The sequence below is a fragment of the Eublepharis macularius genome, chromosome 8 (genome assembly GCF_028583425.1).
Source record: "Eublepharis macularius isolate TG4126 chromosome 8, MPM_Emac_v1.0, whole genome shotgun sequence".
NCBI classification, from domain to species: Eukaryota; Metazoa; Chordata; class Lepidosauria; order Squamata; family Eublepharidae; genus Eublepharis; species Eublepharis macularius.
In genome coordinates, this window is record NC_072797.1 from 44,761,595 (window position 1) to 44,783,316 (window position 21,722).

General features: G+C 40.3%; 1 protein-coding gene across 2 annotated transcripts in view; it reads left to right on the top strand.

Moving 5' to 3' along the window:
* Window positions 1-426: 426 nt before the first annotated feature.
* The window catches only part of ATG10 (autophagy related 10), a 182,839-nt gene continuing 161,543 nt past the window's right edge, over window positions 427-21,722 (top strand). Inside the window, exons 1-4 of one of the 2 annotated variants that reach the window (XM_054986777.1) lie at window positions 427-515; window positions 6,822-6,929; window positions 8,437-8,559; window positions 17,168-17,284. In XM_054986777.1, coding sequence (XP_054842752.1) covers window positions 8,437-8,559; window positions 17,168-17,284 — 240 coding nt within the window. In that variant the 5' untranslated portion in view covers window positions 427-515; window positions 6,822-6,929. The remainder of the gene's footprint in view (window positions 516-6,821; window positions 6,930-8,436; window positions 8,560-17,167; window positions 17,285-21,722) is intronic. The other variant, XM_054986778.1, reaches the window with a different exon arrangement.

Genomic DNA, 21,722 nt, shown 5'->3' on the forward strand with positions numbered 1-21,722 from the left:
ACTGCAGAGTTAGCAAAAGTCCCTAACATTGCAGGTAGGTATATATATTTTGCTCATTTTTACAGAATACTTTCGGGACTGTGCTTAGAAACCTTTTCAACTCTCCAAACTGGAGGAGAAACTTGGAAGCAAAAACAAACAAAACAAAACCAGCATTGTAGCACGGCTATAAATTTTATCACAACACTAGAAGCCAGACGGACAGCTCCAACAATTTCACAAAGCTTTGTTTTCTTCTGAAAGGGTTTGGGGAGGAACCCGATTTCTGATTAGGAGGAAGCACGCCCCCAATATCATGCTTGTCTACGTGCCCAGTTTCGCACATGCGCCTTCGAGGCTCAGCTTCCTGAAGTAGCTCTGGGAGCCCAAGGGGGGAGGGAATAGTAATCCCAAATGACATTTGTGCGCATGCGGTAAAGGCTCACTCTTGCCCTTCCTGCGCGGAGCCTTTCCCATAGAGGGGGAGGGGACGGAGCCGGCTCTGCGTCTCTCTCAGAAATTGGCGGGCGGAGAAGGTGAGAGGCGGGGGAGAAAGGAGGGAGGGGCGCTTGAGAGCGGCGGCAGCAGCAGCAGCAGCAGACGGGGAAGTCGGCAGAGAGGCTGGGCTGCGACTCCTCGTCTCTCTCGGGGCGCCCTGCGCCTTGATGATGCTCTTAAGCAACTCGGGCCCTGGCACCTGCCGGCGTTTCAGGCGTGCCCCGTCATTGTCAGGGCACGTCCCCCGGGCTGTTTCCTTTAACTCTGTGCCCAGCCAGACTGACGCGCTCTTTCTCCTAATCTCCCCGACCGCACGCAGAAATGCCACCCAGTGCGGCAAAAAGACGAAACCCCAATAAGTACTCCCTACGCCTTCCCCGGAGAGGCTGTTAATGTGCATTTCAAAAGATTCTCCTTTGAGTTTTGCCTTCGTCGGCGCAGCCTCGCTTCGTTTCAAATGCAGCAGGAGTGAGGGAAGAAAGAAAACGTACTTGTGTCTCTCGACTAATGCCGCCTTTCCCTTTTAGAGTTGCTCGCTTGTTGCAGCACGTATGTGGCATTCGTAAAAAACGCTTCAGAACGGCAGCTTCCTTTTTCCATGGTTAAGGCACATAACACACACGCAAGTGTTGTGGTAGCGCATGGTTCGCAGTGCAGAGGGAGGGCAAACTTTTAGTACGATGTCCCTTTAACTTGTCTGTTTGCTTACCGGCTTGGGGGAGTCAGATGTAGCTAGGGTTGCCAGCTTTGTGGAGGAGAAATGTTCTGCCCCTTTAATAGAGGCTTTTACCAGGCCATGTTATTTACCTCCATACCGTGAAAAGCTTTAGTTGCCCATTTCTACAAATTAAGCCTCTATTAAAGAGGAGTAACGTTTTTCTCCAGGCCTGTTGGCAACCCTACATGTAGTGCAATGGCGAGGCCAACCCCTCCCCCCCCCTTTAGTGGTGGGGACTGAAACATGAATAATGTTAGGTGGTTAGCCGTGGTGGTCTGTAGTAGAACAGCAAAAGAAGGGAATCCTGAAAATCTTGTCTCTAAGGTGTTACTGGACTCAAATCCTGCTGAAACGTGAATGACTCTGAAAGGAATGATTATGAGGATGCATTGATTCCTTCTGAATGACCTCAAGAATGTGTTGATTTTCTGGAAGACCTCTGGAAGGCATTAAAACAAAGAGGGTTACTTGCTTACAAGGTGACCCCTTAGATCCTTCGTAAAATCAGTGCATTCCTATAGTCATTGGAAAAGAACCCCCTAGTACCTGTCAAAAGTCATTCTGTGTGATTCCTTTTAGTTTAACCCCTGAAATTTATCAGAAGCACTGATAAAATATTCAGCTGTTTAAAAGCAGATGTCCCAATTATATGGGGCTAGGTTTCCTTCATTTGTGTGTACTGTATTTGAAATGTGTGTTGCCTACACTGCTGTGAATAACACAGGTTTATATGCAACAAGTACGTGTATTGTATAGATGCCCAAGGGATGTATTCAGACAAGCACTCTTGCTGAATTTCCTTTCAGTTTTGTCTAGGGTTGCTAATGTTTCCAGAATGGTTAAAGCTTCTGTGCTTTTCTTCAAACAACTTCCTTATAGGCAAAATTGATATGTCTTAGTAATTTTTTAAAATTGTGCATAGTTGTAGTAATGCATCCTGGCATCCATTCATCCGTCCCAATAAATTAGAACTATGAACCAAAAAGAAGGGAGGTTTGAGATCATAAAGACACAAGGTTTAGCATCTGTTAAAGAGAAATGTAACATCTACATTTGGTACAATGCCACATAAACCAACATAAGGAATTCAAAAGAAATGCTGACCATTAAGGGTAATATGATGCCTGGGAAAAAGGTAGGAAATTTCTGATCACAGAAAAGTAGCTATATTATCAATACAGAGTCATCTTTATATGAAGAAAACATAGAACTGAAATATTAAATAGCAATTAGTCGCAGAGCAGACTCTACTAAATAAATAGCAAGCAACAGATTGTCAGAACAAAAATGCTAGTTTAAGCATGCGGTGTTTTTTAAAAATCTAGATGATTACAGGTGATCTGGTATCAGACTGTAGCTAGTTAACAAAATTTTAAATTTAAATTCTAAAATAAAATAAATATGTTGCTGTTGATGCACCAAACATCACTGCACAAGCTAGCACCTTGTATGCATCTAGGAATGCAAGGAGATGGAATACTTACAATTTCCTTTTGTAATTAAATAACAAGATAGTACTGAAACAAACCTTTATACAAGTGTTGCTTGTTTGTTTATTCATTCATTCATTTATTTATAGTCTGCCTTTCTCACAGACAGTGTACGTCAACACCATCAACGGTTAGTATATCCAGCAAACAATACAATAGAGTATGGATTGCAGAAATTTGAAAATGAGCATAGAACTGAATACAGATATGAAATACTGCTGAAACAAAACATAAGTAATTTGACATGAACATATTAAATGACACAGAAAATAAGTAGGAACATATCTATACCAACATATAGTACTTAGTAGTATAGTGTACAGGCCCTATCCCTTTACCAAGACATCTGTCCGATCCATTCCTTAAAGGACAGACCTATTTCTAGAGTTAAAAGCTTTCCTGAATGATTTTGCATAGTTTGCGGAAAACCAGGAGCTTACCTGACCTTTGTACTTCCTGCATAAATTCTACAACATCAGCACAATTTGGGTATAAGAGACATAACTGATATGGAAATGATCTAAATACTATGTAGCTGAAAGAAACTAAGCATTGTATTTTGAAAAGTAGTGCTTGCTTCACTTTCAGAAATGGTGTAGTCATGAACCTAATTAAAAGTTCTCTGTCGCTCAAAGCATGAAGAAGATCCACTGCGTGATCCATGACTGCTCATAGTTTGGAAATCCTCCAACTGTGTTCTTTTTCTTCCATTTCCTTTTCACGTTCCCCATACCACTTTCTGTGGTATTGTCATGGCATCTTTGGCATGTTTTGCCCCATAATTGCTGCCTCAAGTAGGACATATAAATTCCCTCAATGTAAATAAAATTCCTCAAAAAAAGCTGGCAGCTCTTTTTGTCCTCTTCTTTCAGGGAAGAAACACATATGTTTACAATTTCTTCAGCTCTGCGTAAATGCATTTCCTTGCTCTGTAGTGCTCTGTTGCCAGGAGCAAAAGTACACAGCACATCTTTCTTTAGAAGGGCTAAGACTATGAAACTTATCTTGGCATATTGGCTTTGTAATGAGAATGCTTCCATTTTGAGGTCTGCTAGCAGTACGGTTTATCTTATGGGTATTGCAAAATAATGTGGAACATCCATTATCTTTTCACAGTTCTGATAGGTAACAGTAGTAGTAGCAAAGTGGCCTATCCACCTTTGCCTCAGAAGGCATTGCAGATGACTACTTGAATAAAGATAACGAATACAAGGCTTTCTTGTGAAATTATACAAATGATTGCACACCTAGAAGAAGTCTTCAGCCAGATGTATTATGGAACAAACATGTACACTTACAAGGTGGAACTGGTGATTAGAACAGTGAATGTAGGGCTTAGTTGTTCCTGGTTTTTAAAATTATTATTCATTTCTATTCTGCCTTTCTCCTCAGTAGAGGAGACGCAAAGTGGCTTACAGAGTTCTGTCCTCCATTTTATTCTCATAACTGCCCTGTGAAGTAGGTTAGGCTGAGAGGGTGTGACTGGTCCAAGGTCACCCAGCAAGTTTTCATGGCAGTGTGGATTTGAACCTGGTTCTTCAGTGTTGCCAAGCAGCCCCCGCTCCCGCTTTGAGGCCTGCCATGAACTGTGTTGGAGTTTCCCGTGTTGCTGTTTCACTGCTGCACCAAAGACTGCCCTGCACGTGTGCACTTTAACATATCCCTGCTTGCTTGCTAGTTATCCTACTGTTGCAATAGACTGTGTTAGCTTCCTGAATCCATGTCTGGATAACTGCACTAAGGACTCTCTTTCTGGGCAGCCTTGCCCAAGCCTATATTTGGACCTCCCTGTGTGGGTTTGGACTTTATTACATGTGTGCTTCATGCCTGCCTTGCCATCTACCACGGGCTGTGCCTGTTCCCTGCTATGGACTATGTTTTACGTGCTGTTTCCCTGCCTCCATGGAAGCCTGCCTCATCTGGACCCAAGCCGCGCTGTTAGCATCCAGGTGCCAGCCGGGGAAGACCTCCAGCGAGCCTGACCAGGCACCCCCTGGCCAGTTCCCGCCTGGGAGCCTCCCGTGGGCCGGTCACCCAGCTTGCCCTTGCTACCAGGCAGCCTGCTAGCCAGCCCCAGCCATGCCCAGCCAGCAGCCATGTTCTCAGGCAGCCAGAAGACCTAGAGAAGAAGCCTGCTTTGGGAAGCCATTTCGAAGAAGCGGGCACACCACGTCTGCAGCGAGAGAACCTCGCCCCGCTATGCATATCTTAAGAGCCGCTCCGGAGAAGAAGCTAAGTGCCGACCATCCCAAGCACTTAGAGAATGCATCTCAAAGAAACCTCCGCATTCCAGATCTGATGACATCAGGACAAGCCCCGTCCGCTGGAACATCCATTCAACACGCCCGGATCTCCCCCTCCCTCTTTTGTCCCCTCTTCCTAAGGTGTCACTATAACACAATCAGATTGCTAAAGTGGCCCATCTAAGACATCAGAAAACCATTAAGACCTTTGTTTCGACCCATGAGAACCACAAGGTACAGCACCAGCACCAGGGTACGTTTTGGGGTATTTAAGCTGGCCGCCCCAGCCACATGGTGCGTACGCCTTCCCTGTCCAGACCTCTTGCTGTCTCTCTGTGGATCCAGTGCTGGCATTGGACCACCTCGCTGCTGTGTCTCTACTCCACTTCAGGATTGTAAGTATATCCCTTATCATCGTGGGTACCTGCTCATGCGACCGTCTCTGTATTTCCTACTCTATGTTTCCTAGTCCTTGTATGCTATCTTGTGTGTATGTGCAAGTTCAGGCTTACGCCACACTACTAGTAAATACATGTTATTGATTGAATCTTTGTAGTCTGCCTCTTTATTACGTGAGCGTCTGGAGAAGGGACCTTGGTATAGATGGTTAGATCTGCGCTAAATTTAGTTCTGGTCTGCTAAGCTAATTCCCCATTCAAAAGAGCAGTTCCGGTAACATCAGATCCTAGTCCAAAACTCTAACCACTACACCAGACTGGTGTAGGCTGAAAGGGTGTGAATGGCCCAAGGTCACCCTGTAACCTTCCATGGCAGAGTGGCGATTTGAACCTGTTTCTCCCAGATGCTAGACCAACATAGTAACCAATACACCACATAGGTATAGTTTAGCACCCTATAATAATGTGCCATGCACTGTTTTCAGAACATTGCTGATCACAAGGAGGGTGTGCGAATACAACCACTTCTGTGTTTATTTATTTGACTTGTATATCGCCTCTCCACGATGTTTAGTGCTCAAGGTGGTTTACAACATATATGTACAATACAGTATTAAAATATAAACACAAACATTAAAAACCAATAACAACAGAATACAAACATTAAAAGCCATACATCTCAAAGAACAGTGCCATCACTAAATCCTGCTCATGCCTATTGTTTATAAAATCAATCACATGGAGTCAAGCCAATAATATCAGAATCAACCTCCATATGCCAGGCAAAACATCTGTGCTTTGCAGGCTCTAGAATTTCACCAAATCCCGGAGGGAGCAAGTCTCCAATGTTACTGCTTTCCAGAGGGAGAAAGAAACAACCGTAAAAGCCCTCCCTCTGGTCAAAAGAGAGTCAAACAGCCCTAGGGCCAGGGAACCACCAACAAGCCCTGAGTTGCAGACTGTAGGGAATGCAGGGGGCTATACTATGAGTGGGACCCAGACCAAAAGGTGAATTTAATTTGGCAGTGCAGCTGCTTCAAAATCAAAGTGATGTGCTGGTCAGCAGTCTGGAAGCTGCATTTTGTACCAATTAATGTCTCTGAAATGCTTTCAAGGGTAGCCCTGCAGTAGTCTATAAAGGAGGGGTGACCATAGCATGAATCACTGTGGCAAGGTCAGACTGAGACAAATATGGGGATAAGTGGCAGGCTTGGCAGAGATGGTACAATGCTGACTTTGCCACCATGGACACTTGCATGTCAATTGATCTTGTGGAATCCAGCTACACCCAAACACCTGATGGATCCACCTCTGTAAGCTGGACTCCATTAAGTGATGGAAGAGCAGGGCCCTCTATTGTTGCCGACCGAGCCAGCCACATGACTTCTATTTTTGATTAATTTAACTTGAGCCAACTATCATGCAAACAACCAGCTACTGCATCTGGGCACTGGACAAGGGCCGAGATCTCATCCTCTGTCTGCTTATCCTGCAGGCTACAGAGCTGGGTGTTATCACTGGTTGTACTCCGCAGACAACCCAGCAATTGAGAGAAGGAAGGGGCAGAGCCAGTGCACCACTGCTCACTTTCCCTCCCTGTGTGGTGAGTCAGCATGCTTGGGGGGGGGGGGTGGTCTGTACCAAGCTACCATCTTAGAACAACTAAACCCACAGCCAGGATCAGTGGTAAGACTGTTAAGCTCATGAAAGGCCAGAAGATGTTCAATAGGTTTACTGTTTTTGACAAAGCTGATTGTAACTGATAAGTTTTCTACACAGTTGGATCAAGTTTTTGCTTTGCTTTCAGGGAACGAAAATCCACCTTACTATTCCTGGACGATGATTCTGCACCGTCTGATAGAGATTCTCATTCTTTATGATTGGGATTGCATATGTCACATTGGCAGTGATCACTTCTATTAAAATAGAACTTTAGGATAAACAGAATATAACCAGACTGTCGTCCTGAGCTACCAACCAATCCCTGTATGAATTATCTGAAGAAGAATAAAAACAGCAAAAGCCTCTCAAAAATTGTGTAGACTAATAACACCTTTATAACGAACTTCTGTTCTCTGTCAGTAGCCAGAAATCTTAAGAACTCTTAGTGCCTTTCTAACCTACAAACTTTATTAATGCTGTGCCCTCCCTTTCTCTTCTCTGCACCCTTAACCCTACAGGATGCATTATCACCCAGTTTCTTCTCTCCTGGGTTCTCAAGCATCTCAGTTGCTGGGATCTAACTTTTATGTCTTCTCCTATGCCCTCTCATTGGGGAACATAACCCTTTCCTCCTCTTATGATATTTTCAGAGTCTGGCCACATATTTTAAACTCCTGAATGATTTTGCCATCCCCCCCCCCCCCCGCAGCTTCATGAAGAGCAGAGTCACTGGCTGGGATAACTCAGTTGCTGCTGTGCTAGACTAGGGCTGCAATCCTAGATGCACTTGTCATGTCTGTAGAGAGGAAAAGGAACGGTAGTGGAGGCAGCAATGGCTCCAATAACTGCTTTTAATTGGAATACACACAGGCAGAACCAATCCTTTACAACTCCAGCTGTGGTCAGAAGACCTGGGCGTTTTTCTGGAGGGCTTCTGGAAGTTATCCTTAAAGCAACAGTACCAAAATGCCACAGCACTTACTTGGGAGCAAGCTCCATTAAATTGCAATGAGGTTTATCTCAGAGTAAAAAGCCCCAGAATTGGGCTGCACAGATCTCAAGCAGCCAGCTTCCATCTTTCTGCCTCCCCCCTCAAAAAGAGATTGGTGCTAGAGCCAGACAATTTTGATGGAGCAGTGCCCCTTTCAGCCCTAATGAGGATAAAGCACTGAGCGAAATCCCTAAGGTAATTAAAAAGATGTTTGAGTACTGTAGAGGTAGGGAAACTTGTGCCTTTAGAAGACCTTTCTGTTAGCTTAAGGGCCTGTCAAGCTACACGCAAGTGGGAGGACTATAGCACAGAGCAATAATAGCTGCAATGTATTTTGCCATCATCGATCACCCCACCATCAGTCACTTGCTTTGATTTCCTTTAACTTCCTTTGGGATGTATGTAATCCTTAGATTTCTCTGCATTTGCCAATACTAATATTTTGTTTTCTTCCTAGATGTCACATAACTCGGATGGTGAGGATGACTGTTTGGAGGAGAATAAATTCAAAGAGTATTGTGCAGAGTTTATCAAACACTCGCAACAAATAGGAGACTGTTGGGAGTGGAGAAATGTAAAGGTATTGGCTATGCTTTATTTTCTAACAAAGGTGTCCTGTCTGTCCCTTGGGTCATATACGTTGCTCTTTCCGGTTGATCTCCACTCCCTTTCCAGTTCCATACTTTGGTCCCTGCAAATTCATGCTGTCTGGGTTTCCCTTTTTTTTTTTTGTTGGCTGAAGCTTCTGCTACAGGACTTCTAAATTTATTTAAACCTTCCTGAATTCAAAAAGTGATTTTGGTGTTTTTTTTTTAAAAGAATAAATAACATTGTATAGGAGCATTATTCCCTTTTAAAATCTCAGTGTTTTCTTTGTAGATATACTTGTACAACTTTGGAAATAACTTTGCAAAAATTGCTATCCCACTTGTTCACATATTTCTGTAATAGTCATTTTTGCATGGATAGCCTTGGGAAAGGAAAGAACCTTCTTTCTGAATTAAAAGCTTCCCTACCTGCTCATTGAGAAGAGATTCTTACTTATCAAAGGTGCTAAAGCAATCTTTTTGTTGCCTAATCTTGTAGCTGATCTGAGATAATGCAACGTTTGTTACTTGTAAAAATTGATGTAATTCTAAATTTTGAAATTGGACAGATTTGAGAATTTGAATTTTTAAAAGGTCATATTTCATCTCACAGAGATGTTTGGGTTTGTCCATTTGAACATATCCCAGTAGAATAAATGCTATGTGTTCTATGTTGTGTGTGTATAAAAAGTCAATTTTAGCTGTTGAATTCCAATCCCCAAAGAGTATATGATTTTGAAGGTTCCCCCACAACTGTAGTAAATGTCAGAATTATTTGGAATGTAGACTTTCAAGACTAGTGTTTGCGGTTGTAGAAGCCATACTCTGCTTCTGGACATTGATCTAGTAGAGGCAGCTGGAACATAGTTACAATACAGATAATACTAGGCATATTTAAGTTTGATTGATATCATTAGGGCACAAATGCATATTCTGTGTTTAATTTAAGCATATAGAATGCCTAAATTCTTTTACATTGCACCCAATATTTAAGGGGAGAATATTGAATATTCTTATTGAATATGAAAATTCTCCTCCTGCTCCTGGCAAATCCTTTTTTCCCCCTGCTCTACTTCTTAGATTTGGATTGCAGCGATTGCACCTCATTGTATGTACAGCTGCATGTGCAGTCAGAATTCATTCTGAATTTGGCTCATTGTGTATAATGGGAACATAAATATAGCATATCAATAAAAGCAAGTAAGAACAAGGTAATTTTCTCTAAAGTGATCAGTTTTGTGTTCAAATGTTTACTGACAAAAACTACACATATTGATTTGTTTCAGGTACAAACTTGTAACAACAAAGTGCCAAAATAGCCCATGGCACAAGCCACATAGACTTTAAAAAAAGACACATATATTTGGAATGCTGATTAAAAGACAGAATTAATGTGCAGGAATGAGAGAGACATTGATTTAAAGATCAGAACAAATGAAATAAATTGTGTCAGAAATGATGGATTATCCAAAGAGTTAAATTTATAGTTAAATTTGCAGCCTTGTCGAGTAATTTAATGCTACATTAATGCGTTTTGTACAGAGACTGTTTTGAATAGAATCTCTTCATATCAGATGTTGCACATATGCTTTCTGTGTGTGTTTGTCTAAAATAAAACTTAATGAAACAGCTAATAAAACCCCAATTTGTTTCTGCTTCCTTTGAGAAATAAGCTCTTAATATGCAGCTACCGTTCATTATCTCCTATGCATTTCTCTTTCCTTTCAGCAGATATTCTTCTCAGTGGTGCTTGTCATGTGACACAGTCAGTTCTTTTAACTTTTATTTTGTAAGACTGATTTGTCAAGGGCATGTTTAATTTGCTTAGTGGAGCTTGTGAGTAGGAGGTTCATCATCACTATGGGGTGACAGGGGCACATGCTACAAGTTTCATTGCAGGGATGCAAAATGGACCTTATTTATACTAAATTTATATTCTGCCTTCTCAATAAGAGCCACCAAGGCAGCTAACAAAACAAAAAAAATCAAAACAAAAAAAATTAAAGGTAGATAATAAAAACCATTAAAAACAAAACTAAAACAAAGGACAGCAATTAACATACAAGTGAGGAAAGAGGAGTCATTGAGGGAACACCAGAGAAAACAAAGAAGTCTGTACCTATTAGTGGAAGAGGGGGTAAGATGCCCTCCCTCTGGGAGGGAATTCCATAATTTTGGTGCACCAACAGAGAAGAATTTCACTGGCATCCCTTACAGAATGCATCATAGTACTCTAATTTACATGTTACCAGGGTGTGTATCTCTCTCTCTCTTTTTTTTTTATAAAAATTTTTATTGGATTAGACACATATAAAATTTATTACAATCACATTCCCTTAAATTTTCCAATTCTAACCCCCTCCCTTTCCCCCCCTTTTTTTGACTTCCAACAGTTTTCCAACCCCTTGTCTATTCTCCCTCTATTCATTTCAAACTTATTATACTTATTATAATATACTTTCAATCTCTTCTAAGCTTTTCTATAGTAACATAGTACTATCTCTAATTTCCTTCCCAAATGGGTAAAAGTATAACAATCTTAACTTATCTTTTTCAATAATAATAATAATAATAATAATAATAATCATTTTGGTATTCTGTACTCTATCTTACTCTTTCTAAGTACTTCAAAATGGGACAAACAATTTGTCCCTCTTTATGCATAACTTCACATACTTCTATAAACATTGCATACATTTATTATAAATCAATCAATTTGACTTGTACTCTATATGTTACTCTTTACTTTCTTTTACATGTCTTGTCCTTTTTGATTAACTAATTTCTCCATTATAAAACTACACAACAAACAATTCATGTACACATTCAACAAAAGTCTATCAATTAGACCTATATTATGTATGCTAATGTATATTAATTCTCCATTGTACAGTTATCTGCTGACTTAAAACCAGGGTGTGTATCTCAGTGGCCTGTTCTTTTCTTCCCAGTCAAAGCTGATATAAAAGGCTCTTATAATCAACACTGCCACCCGCTTATCAGCAGTACCCTTCAGCAGTAGACCTGGACTCTCAAGCTTCAGTCCTCCTCTTTCAATGGAAGTACAACCCCATTCAGGACAGGAGATGCCTCAAGCCCTGTGTCAGTCCTTCCGCCCACCAGTAGCAAATTTATCTTGTCAGAATTAAGCTTCAATTTATGAGCCCCCATTCATCCCCAAGCTGCCTTCATGAACTGGTTCACGGTTCCTACAGCCTCTCCAAAATGAGCTAGAAGTACGAGAGAGAGCTGAGAGGCACCCACACATTGCTGGCGGTCCATCTCAAATCTCCAGATGACCTCATCCAGCAGTTTCATAAGATGTTAAAGAACATGGAGAATACGATGGAATTCTGTGGCACTCCACACAGCACAGGCCAAGCAGCAGAGCAGCATTCACCCAGCACCATCAACCTTGCAGGTAGGACTGAAACCACCATAGAACAATGCCTCATAGTCCTAACTCTGAAGGGTGATGCAGAAGGGCACTGTGGTTAATGGTATTGAAAGCCACTGAGAGGTTCAGGAGAATAAATAGGGTCATACTCCGCAATTTATCTCCTGTCTGAGAACTAAGCTACAAGAGACGAATTACATGAGGAGGGCCACATGAAGGGAGTCGCAATGTTAGCTGGGAAGCTGTTTTAAAAGAGATCAGAAAGCTTTGTCAATTTCCCCTCTCTACAGAGCCAGGGAGATGCTGCTCAGAGGGTTTGTTTATTTCCTCTTCACCTCTTAGAAGGGGAGGTGAAACTGACAGCCTTCTGGAGGCAAAGAGGAAATTAACAAACCCTCTGAGCAGAGATCTCCCTGGCTCTGTAGAGAGGGGAAATTAACAAAGCCTTCTGATCTCTTTTAAAACTCAGCTTCCCGCCTAACATTGTGACTCCCTTCACGTGCTCCTCCTCGTGTAATTTGTCTTTTGTAGCTTGGCTCAAAGATTATCCATCAGGGTGACTAAGGCTGTTTTAGAGTTAACCAGGCCACATAATATACTTATTTACTAAATTATGTAATGTTTTTAGTTTGGAATAATTTGCAAAATGGCAGATAAAAAACCAGTTATTTGCCCATGGGCTCTGTGAAGGCAGAATCTAGGCAGAAAGACATGCTAGCACATTTTCACTAATTTGAGACCTGAAGTTTAGCGTAGTTAGGCATTTTATCTTGTTTGTAAGGTGGCAATGTGTCCCTTCCAGACTGTTCATATCAACATCTGTACTGTAGTCTAACAGATTATTACAAACTTTACAATGTTAGTGGTAGATTTATTGTAGAGTCATTCTCTTTGGCTTTTCTGTTGAAACATTAAGGTTAACATACAGCTGCAAAATTAGAAAAAATAGTACAAAGTATTAAAAAACAGTTTTTAAAAATAGTCATGCAAAATAGGTAACAGACTAAATCATCCTGTTTGGAGATGCCTGCAGTTATAGCAGGTGGTTAGTAGGAGAAGCTTTGCTGTGCTGGTGAGTTTGCTGGTACTGCAGGGCAAGGCAACAAGCTGCATGAACCCACACTTCACAACTCCCAGCTCTGAGCGCTGACCCATAGCCACTGCAGAGACCAGGCAGGCAGAATGCAGTCTGAGTTATTCATTAGTCTGAAAACTCTCCCTTTCTCAAAGGCCACGCTTCCAGTCTCTGTTTCATTTCTGAAATTCTGGAAGATGTAACTTCCAGACTCCAGCATAAATTCTGGAAGATGCAACTTCCAGACTCCAGCATAATAAAAGATAAGTAAGATAAGTAAATTTATTAATTAGGGAGAATCTCCACAAAACAAGAAGCACCCTCTTCAGGTAAAAAGCACTAAAACAAGAAATTTTTAACTATTGCGAAATACTAAAACCTGTCTGTCTAGACTTGAAAGACTTTTGCTGACTTCTTATTGCTCAACTGAATGAACTGAAAAGCCATCTTTCTAGGCCTCACTGAGTCACACATCATGGCTTTGCCTGCCTACCTGGCAACACAGGAACCAATCAGGATCAAGCTGTTAATTGGCATTACAGCTCCGAGAAATCTAAGGAGTAAAGTACAGAGCCCTTACGGGACAAGTCCCTCAGGGTCAAGTAGTTAGAGAGTTTAGGAACTGTTCTTCAGGCTTTCTTAATCGGCTCAGGTAAACACATTCCTGTACTAGGCTACAAATCCTTGAAACACTTACAGCTTGAACCAAAGTTCAGCCATTTTCTCTCTAAAAACCTAGTCACAAACTATCAACTTCCATACAGACCTCCCTCCTGTCGTTGCTAACACACGTTGCCAGTAATGAAAGAAGAAAGAAACTGCTTACCTACACTTGGCTTCATGGAATATTTCACACTATTTGACCACAATCAAATAATAGATGGTTATTTGACTGATATGCCAATCCTAGGCATTTCTGCTACGTCACACACAAACAGCAAGAGTCTATTAAAAACTTGTCAGTAATACCTTTAAAAGTTCACAGTTGCTTTTTGCTCATTCCAAAAGTTATCAATAGTTTCCAGTTCAGACATAAGTTTGTTAAGTCTACTTGATTTCTTATAAAGTTGAGGCCAGATGCAGCTCTAAAAACAGTCCTATAACATTTCCAAACAATAAGGCAGCCATAAGGGTTGTGTAATGAGGATCTCATATAGTGGTGGTGCTGTTGCTGCCAAAAGGTTATAAGGAAAGAGGGTGGGGGAGGACACTAGGAGTTTAAGGGGCAGAAAAGACTGCAGGCCAGAAGTGATAAGGTGAGAAATGTTGTGGAAAGCAAGTGGCTTAGGAAAGAGCATATGAAATAATCCAGACTTGAGAAAGGGAAATTAATAAGGATCTGCTGTGTAGTGGTGCTAAAAAGGAGAAAATTGGGCAAGGGAATAGTGGAGGGTGGATAAGATACCAGAAGTCTTTTAAGAGAATGGATGAATGAAGTAAAGGAGGGATGGAGGAGGCCGGGTCAAAGAAAGAAAAGTGGGACAAAGCCACCTGAGAACAGAAAAGTAAATTAGAGCATATGTTTGGCCATGCGGTTAGCTGTTGCCTCTTTTACATAATAGTTCCTGTATGTATACATTATAACATTTTCTGGACATCTTACATTACATTTTAATACTTACAGGGAGAAATTAAAAATATTTATCAGTGGTCTGCAGCCAGCCTTTTGCCTGAGAACTACTGGAGTGCTCCCTCAGTTAATGGATTGTGTGAGAATCCTCCCCTGGTTACTATGCTGACTCCCCCCCCCCCCCTTCCTTGTCCATTTTTGCCCTGGTTTATCCTTTGGAGAAGTGGCTCTCTCCTTGGTCATGCACAACAAGTTCATGTGAGATTATCAGTCTGTGATTGCGTGGTTGTCTTATTTTGAATGTTCATCCTCCCCCTGCCCCCAAGAAATTACATGAATTGGGCAACTACACTAGCTGGTAATGCCATAGAGGAAATTACAGCTCACACATTCTCTGAGAGCAAGACTGAATGAAGGGCAGTTGTCATTATATGAGTGCAGTCTTGAGCCTGGTTCATACCTGCATGGGAATGAAGTGACAATAAGGTGGCAGCAGGGATCTGAGGTGGTAGAATGGGCTGCTCTGTTTCAGATATAGTTTAAGGATCTCGGAGAATAAAATTTTGGATTGCTTCCCTTACATTAAAAACTGTTAAACCAACACAAAAGACAAATAGATGGGTTAGAACCTTTCTCCCTGTTATGATAGTGTGCTGTTTACATCATTTTTTGCATGCAAAGTAATATTCAAAACTAAAACACACCAGAAGAGGGGAGGAAGCTGCTTTCGATCTGTGTGTAGAACATGTGTCTATTACCTCATTGCCTCATTGCCTCTTCATTCTCCTAAATGGGTGAACTATACTTCTCTACTCCTCCAATCCAGTACAGTTCGGTAAGATACATATTTTCTGTATCAATGCAGTTATATCCATGTAAAAATAAATGTGACATCTGAAAGACATTTTTTAATGAAAAGTTATGTCGTTTTGTATTCCGCCCCCCCCCCCCCCCGGGCCTTTTAGTTACATCTCACATAAAATGTACTATTATAGTAACATGTTTCTGTAGTTCTTGAAAACTCCAGTGGTCTAAGTGATACTGTGAAATATTTTTGGTCTCTCTCTGAGATTTTTACATTTTAAAATTGAAGAAAACTGTTCTGTGGTTCTTGTAGACTTTTGAATATGAATTTCTTGGGTCTGCTTACTTTTAATGTTTAATTTTAGAAAGTGCTACTTCACATTCTCCTGTTTTGCAGATGGTAAATTTTCAGTCCCATTTTCAATGGCATATGGGAAAGATACATCCTCTTGCTTCTTATCAAATGCTTTTGTTGAGATTACTATTGAGCACTTGTGTCTTATTGTTATTGTTTACAGGTTTGCCATCTGCACCTAACTCAAAAGTAGGTCAGCTGCTAAGATCTATACAATAGAACCATACTTTATTTTTAATGTACTTGAGAGTTTCTCTTTAAATCTCCTTTAGCGATTATCATTAATTTGTATTCATGGCCATTTCTCCTATAACATACAAAATGCACAATAATGATAGGAGATTTTTCTGTCTTTTAACAAAGCTGTCTGAATATAATACTTAAAACTGAAATACTTTTATGAAAAATGAATTTCTCTCCATCCTTACAAAGTTATTGGTTTTGTGTATCCAGTTTATTAGAATAAATCTCAAATGTCCATGAACATTTTTCATTTCAATTTTTCCCCTAATTAGTTATGTAGACTATTGCTTAATCATTAGGAAGTTTGGATTTTTTATTTTGATCTTGGAAAAAAGTTGGATGTTAGATAATGAAAATGTTCTTAATTCAGTATCTATTTACTTATTCTATCAAACCTTCATTTTATGTATTATATACTCATTATTCTTAAAACTTAAATATAGTATCTTCCTGGACTTACTCCTCTTCAGTCATATTCTGTTTATTTTATAGAACCATCTAATTCCTTCAGTTTGACCTCGACAAAATTTACCTCTTTTGAAGTAATTAACTGGAGCAGCTACAGGAATGGGAACATACTAGATTTCTTTAGGAATATTTGTTAGATTAGAATCTTAAATCCTCCTAATTGTTTTGTGAGAGTTCTTGTTTTGGAGGGTAGTTTGATAAAATGGGCCTGAGATGACTAATCTGTATCTATCACCAAACTTTTTATAAGTTGCTTATGGCAGTGACTCTGTGCAGTGCACCTGGTTTGGATGCTTGAGCATTTTCAAGGTAACAGCCCAATAGGATTGATGGCCCAGGTTTGTCACACAACCTTGTTGGGGGTGGGGGGCAGGCAGAAAGTCTTGCTGAAGATTTGCAGGCAGTTTCACAGTGGTGAATAATACTGGTGGATTACACTTATGATCCTGGCCTGTGTATGTTAAGAACTATATAACTGTGGAACATCACAGTAACAGCCCCCAAGATTTATAGTGCCATCCTAAGCAGAGTTACCCCTTTTAAAGTCCATTGAAGTAAGTGGGTTTAGAATGGTGGTGTTCTGTTTGCGATTCCTCTGTTAAATGTTTCATCTGACGAGTTTCATCTGACAAGTAATTGTAGTAACATATGTTAAAATTGCTTAAAGAAGATATTTTCTTTGAACTCAGGGTTCTACTGATGGCTATATGCATAAAACACACTTCCAAGTGAAAGGTCGAGGTGTCTCATCAGACTTAGGGGAGATAACGAACGACAACGATGAAATAACATTTACTTATGTTGAGGTAAGTACATCATGCTTGGTTAAAAAGAGTACTTTTAATGCCATAATTTAAAACTATCTGATATTTTACTATTGTTGAATTCAGGAACTGAAATTAGCAGATTTAAATTATTGCATTTGGAATATGTTTGGATCAAGACATATCGTCACCTTGGAGCAACATCCCTGTTTTAGATATGCCTCCATGTAATGCCAATAAAGGTTGCTGAACTGTATGCTACCATATACTGGAAAACTAGTTCTGAAGAATGAACTGATTGATGTTCTGCTTGCTCATCAGTCCCACGAGCCCATCCTCATGACTGGGTAGAGTTGGCAGCATTGTGCCAGCATGCATGGTTCAATGGACTTTAAAGGCGGTTATGAAGGTCGCACAAAACAGAATTATTTAAAATAATGGTTGAATAATCAGAGGGGCTTTGCCACTTAATGATGCAGACTAGCCATATTGGTTAATTGTTTTATTTTTAAAATTGTTTTAAAATTATTTTGTACACCTTCTCAGGTCTCATAAGGACAAAGGCTGGATAACAGCTTTTAAAATAAATAAATTAGAAATAAACAATCATGGTATTCTGAAGAAGTGTGGAGGCTCATAGCCCTTTTAAGTTGAGCTGAGGAAAGTAGGAAATGTACTTCAGTGGTAGAAAACATGCTTTGTATGCAGAAGATACCAGGTGCAATCCTTGGTATCTCCAGGTAAAAACGGATCTCAAATAGAGGTCTTTTTACAAACCTGGCAAATCTCAGAGAGAAGAATGAACTGTAAATGAAGTAAAAAAATAAATATGTTACTGGACCAGATGGATCCATGCCCTCAATGCAGAATGACAAAGCATCATAGGTTCAAAGTGTACAAGTGCAAGGTATAGAACAAAGGAAATCATTTTGACTGTGGCAGTGGAGATACAGCTGATAACCTTGCTTCGGAATCCAGGTCCTTATCTTCTGGATAGACTTGCTTATTGTTTAAGGTGTCATAACAGCCAGAGATTTGGAACCACAAAATACAGTATACCAATATAGGTCAACAAAGTGATTTGAACTATGTTGTGAACAAAAACTCTAGGACTAGCTTTGGGGAGGAACTATGGCTAAGAGGTAGAACACCTAGTATGCATGCATAAGATCCCAGGTTCAATCCCTAGCTTCTCGAATTACTAGGATCAGATAGTAGACAAAATGGAAGACCTCTTCCTGAGACTCTAGAGAGTTACTACCAGTCAGAATAGACAATACTGAACTTGATAGACGATTTGCTTGACCCAGTAGAAGTCAGCTTCATGTGTTTTGTGTGTGTAGAACTAGTAAAACAAAGCCACTCAACAGCTCAAGGTTATTATCCAGTTTGACTTGGTCGAACCACTCTAGCCATCATATGTTCCGACGGCTAATAAAGCTTGTTAGTCAAAAATAAAAATAATTCATATCGCAATATTTTCTGGTCATTATTGGGAAACTGATCAGAAAAAAAACAAATGAGCTGAACTACCAAGAATAAGGATTCTTGGAGTGACTATGTTCTTGTAGAGCTGATCACACTGAGAAGTATCACTCTGCTAAACCTAAATAACTTCAAAAATTAGGGTATTAATTAGGAACAGCCTAGAGGGAAAAGTTAGGAAATTAAAGTCCGTGGAATCAGCACAAAGGCTGATGAGGAATACCTTATTAGAGAAACTGAATTTATACACAGCCTAGAACAAAGAGAGAAGCAAAAAAGGAAGGAAGAAACTTGCTATGGATTCATAACAGGGTACTATATTCATACTATAAAAGCATCCTCTAAACATGTAAATTTAACCTAATAGTTCAACCTAAGTTCCTAATAGAACAGAGCATTAGATTTTGGCAGGCAAGATGAGATATTAAACAGGATATCTGAAAAGCAAATTAATCCATGAAGATAGAAGAAAATATAAAGTTCTCAGTTTCATCAGTATAGCATCATTGGAATCACTAGAATTAAAACCAATAGCACATTAGAAGTGAAATAACATTAACTGGATTAGTTCTACTTCTAATGATGGAGCTCTATGAAATTTACTGTGTGACAGCTAGTGTGATTTTAAGTAACTAACATTCTGATTCTAAGTACATGTCTGTGTATTTGCCTGTTTTAGTGATATAATAACGTCTTTTGTATTGGTGCTGTAAGTTGTTTTCCATTTCTGTTTAGTTTTTTAAAAGCTAAATTCATATAGTGGGTGCAGAATTTGCAACCATTAATATAAAAACAGTATACTTTATATACTTCTATTAGGATCAACTAAAAATCACAAAAAAGCTAGCATGGAAGTTCTTTACCAACCAAATAGTTAATATTGGGTCATGTATAAAGTATGAAGACCATTGTTTTCAAAGACTGTTGGGACAGAGATGCGATAATCTCTCTCCCCAGGAAAATATAAAACCCATCAGTATTTTTAATCAGTTTTTAGCACTATAGGATTCTTGCAAATCAGAAAGCAAATGAAGATATTTTTTCATTTGCTAGCTTTTATATTACCAGATCTGGAGAAGATGATGCACTTCATATATAGTATATATATGCGCTTCATAGTCAACAGAAGCCCTATTGAATTGTAACAGTTGGAGAGCACGTTGTTTTACAAAATTCCATTATTGGAGGATAGATGATTTTTGTCCTCTTGTTCTAGGATTCTCCTCCAGGATAGCTAATTCTGCATTCCTTGAAGTAGATAAAAATTACAGATAGGTGAATTGGTCCAATAGGGGTAAAAACTACAAGTGGTAGGAGTTGGGGGAAAGTACCTTAATTCTATAAAAAACTTCCTGAATCCTGTCTAAGACTGTGGTACATTGCAGATGAGCAATCTCTTTTTTCCTTCTCCACCCTCTTTTTGTTGCTGTCCATTCTGATAAATAGTTATACAGAATAGGTGAGTAGAGTCAAAGAACAGTTGAAAGCTAGTTCTCTACATTGTGCTACTGTTACTTTTAATTTTTTCCTGTAATGAACTAATAGATCCACAGGGCAGTAGACAAAAGGGGTACTTATTCACTCAACAAGTAATTAAATTGTGGATTTACTGCCAGTGGCTGTAGTAGTGGCCACTAGCATAGATGGCTTTGTAACGAAATGGTTACCAAGTCTGAAATGAGTGCCAGTTGCTGTTAATCTGTCTTTAAAGGGGGGGGGGATGTTCCCCATGAGGTTTGATGGGCTGTAGGGCCAGGGAGAGGCCTGCAGGAGTCTTGGTGTGAGACGCCCTTCTTCCTGGACTACAACTCCCAGCTGCCCCGGGCCAGGAAAGTGCGGGAAAAATAAGGGGTGGAGCCTGAATAGATATACCCAGCCGATCCTGAGGAGAAAGGTAAGTCACCTTCTTGGTTGAAGAAGGAGAGGCTCCTGCTGCTGGGTGAAACCCGGTTGCCTAGGCCCTAAATGTGGAGGGTCTGGGAGGCAGCAGAAAGGAAATAAAGGGGGAACCTTCCCTGAGACCACCACCCCCTTAAGGTAGAGTAGGGAACAGTGTGGTAGGGAAAGCAGACAGCGGTTCTCTTCAGTTTGATTTTCTGCCCTATGAGTTCTGAACAGGGGGGGGGTCTACCCCTATGTGTTGTGCCTTTACCTGCTTTGTATATAGTGCTCTGTATATAGTTATTAAATACTTTTTTTAATATGAAGAACCTTGTGGTGCTCTGACTACATAACCTCCCCCACTTGGCACGCTATAGGAAAGGAGGGAGCCCGGGAGAAACGGATCAGGCCAGACCTTGGTGGGTTGCCAATTCTCCAGGGCCCAACCAAAGATTGGGTAACTCATTTCCCAGTAAGGAAATTCAGCCAGAGGGGTCTCACTGCCCCTCAGTCAGGCAGTGTACAAATCAGTGAGTGGTGGCAGCGACGAAGAGTGTGATCCAGGTTACTGGATTAGAGGGAACACTGGTTTGATCCAGCGGGGCTCCTGTTTTGTTGTTATGTATGTCCAGCACAATTACCTGCAATCTTAGTAATAAGTATTATCACGGCTGTTCCTAGAACTATCAGTCATATTGTCATGCATTTTCAGTCTTATTCCAGTGGAAACGAGGATATAGTTTTCTCTGCCATGTAAGTGAATTTGACAGCCTCTATGTATGCTCCATGTACACACTGTAACTCCCATTGTGTTTTGGAATGGGAATTATCATTAACTTTGCACAGAAAAAAGATACTAATCTGTTAATAGTCTTCAATAAAATAAAACTCCTTACTTCGAAAGCTAAGCAATTTAACTTGTGCATGCTAATAAAGTAAATGTATTAGATAAGATCATGCCCTTCGTCTGCTTTCTATATTTCAAATGGACCATAGCTGGCTCAGCACAGAACTGATATTGTTGTAAAATACTGTTTTGGTTAGTCAGGCTAACAGTATTCTAAAAATGTGAATCCTGTTTGATAGAGAATATTGTCAAAGCATCCTAAATTGT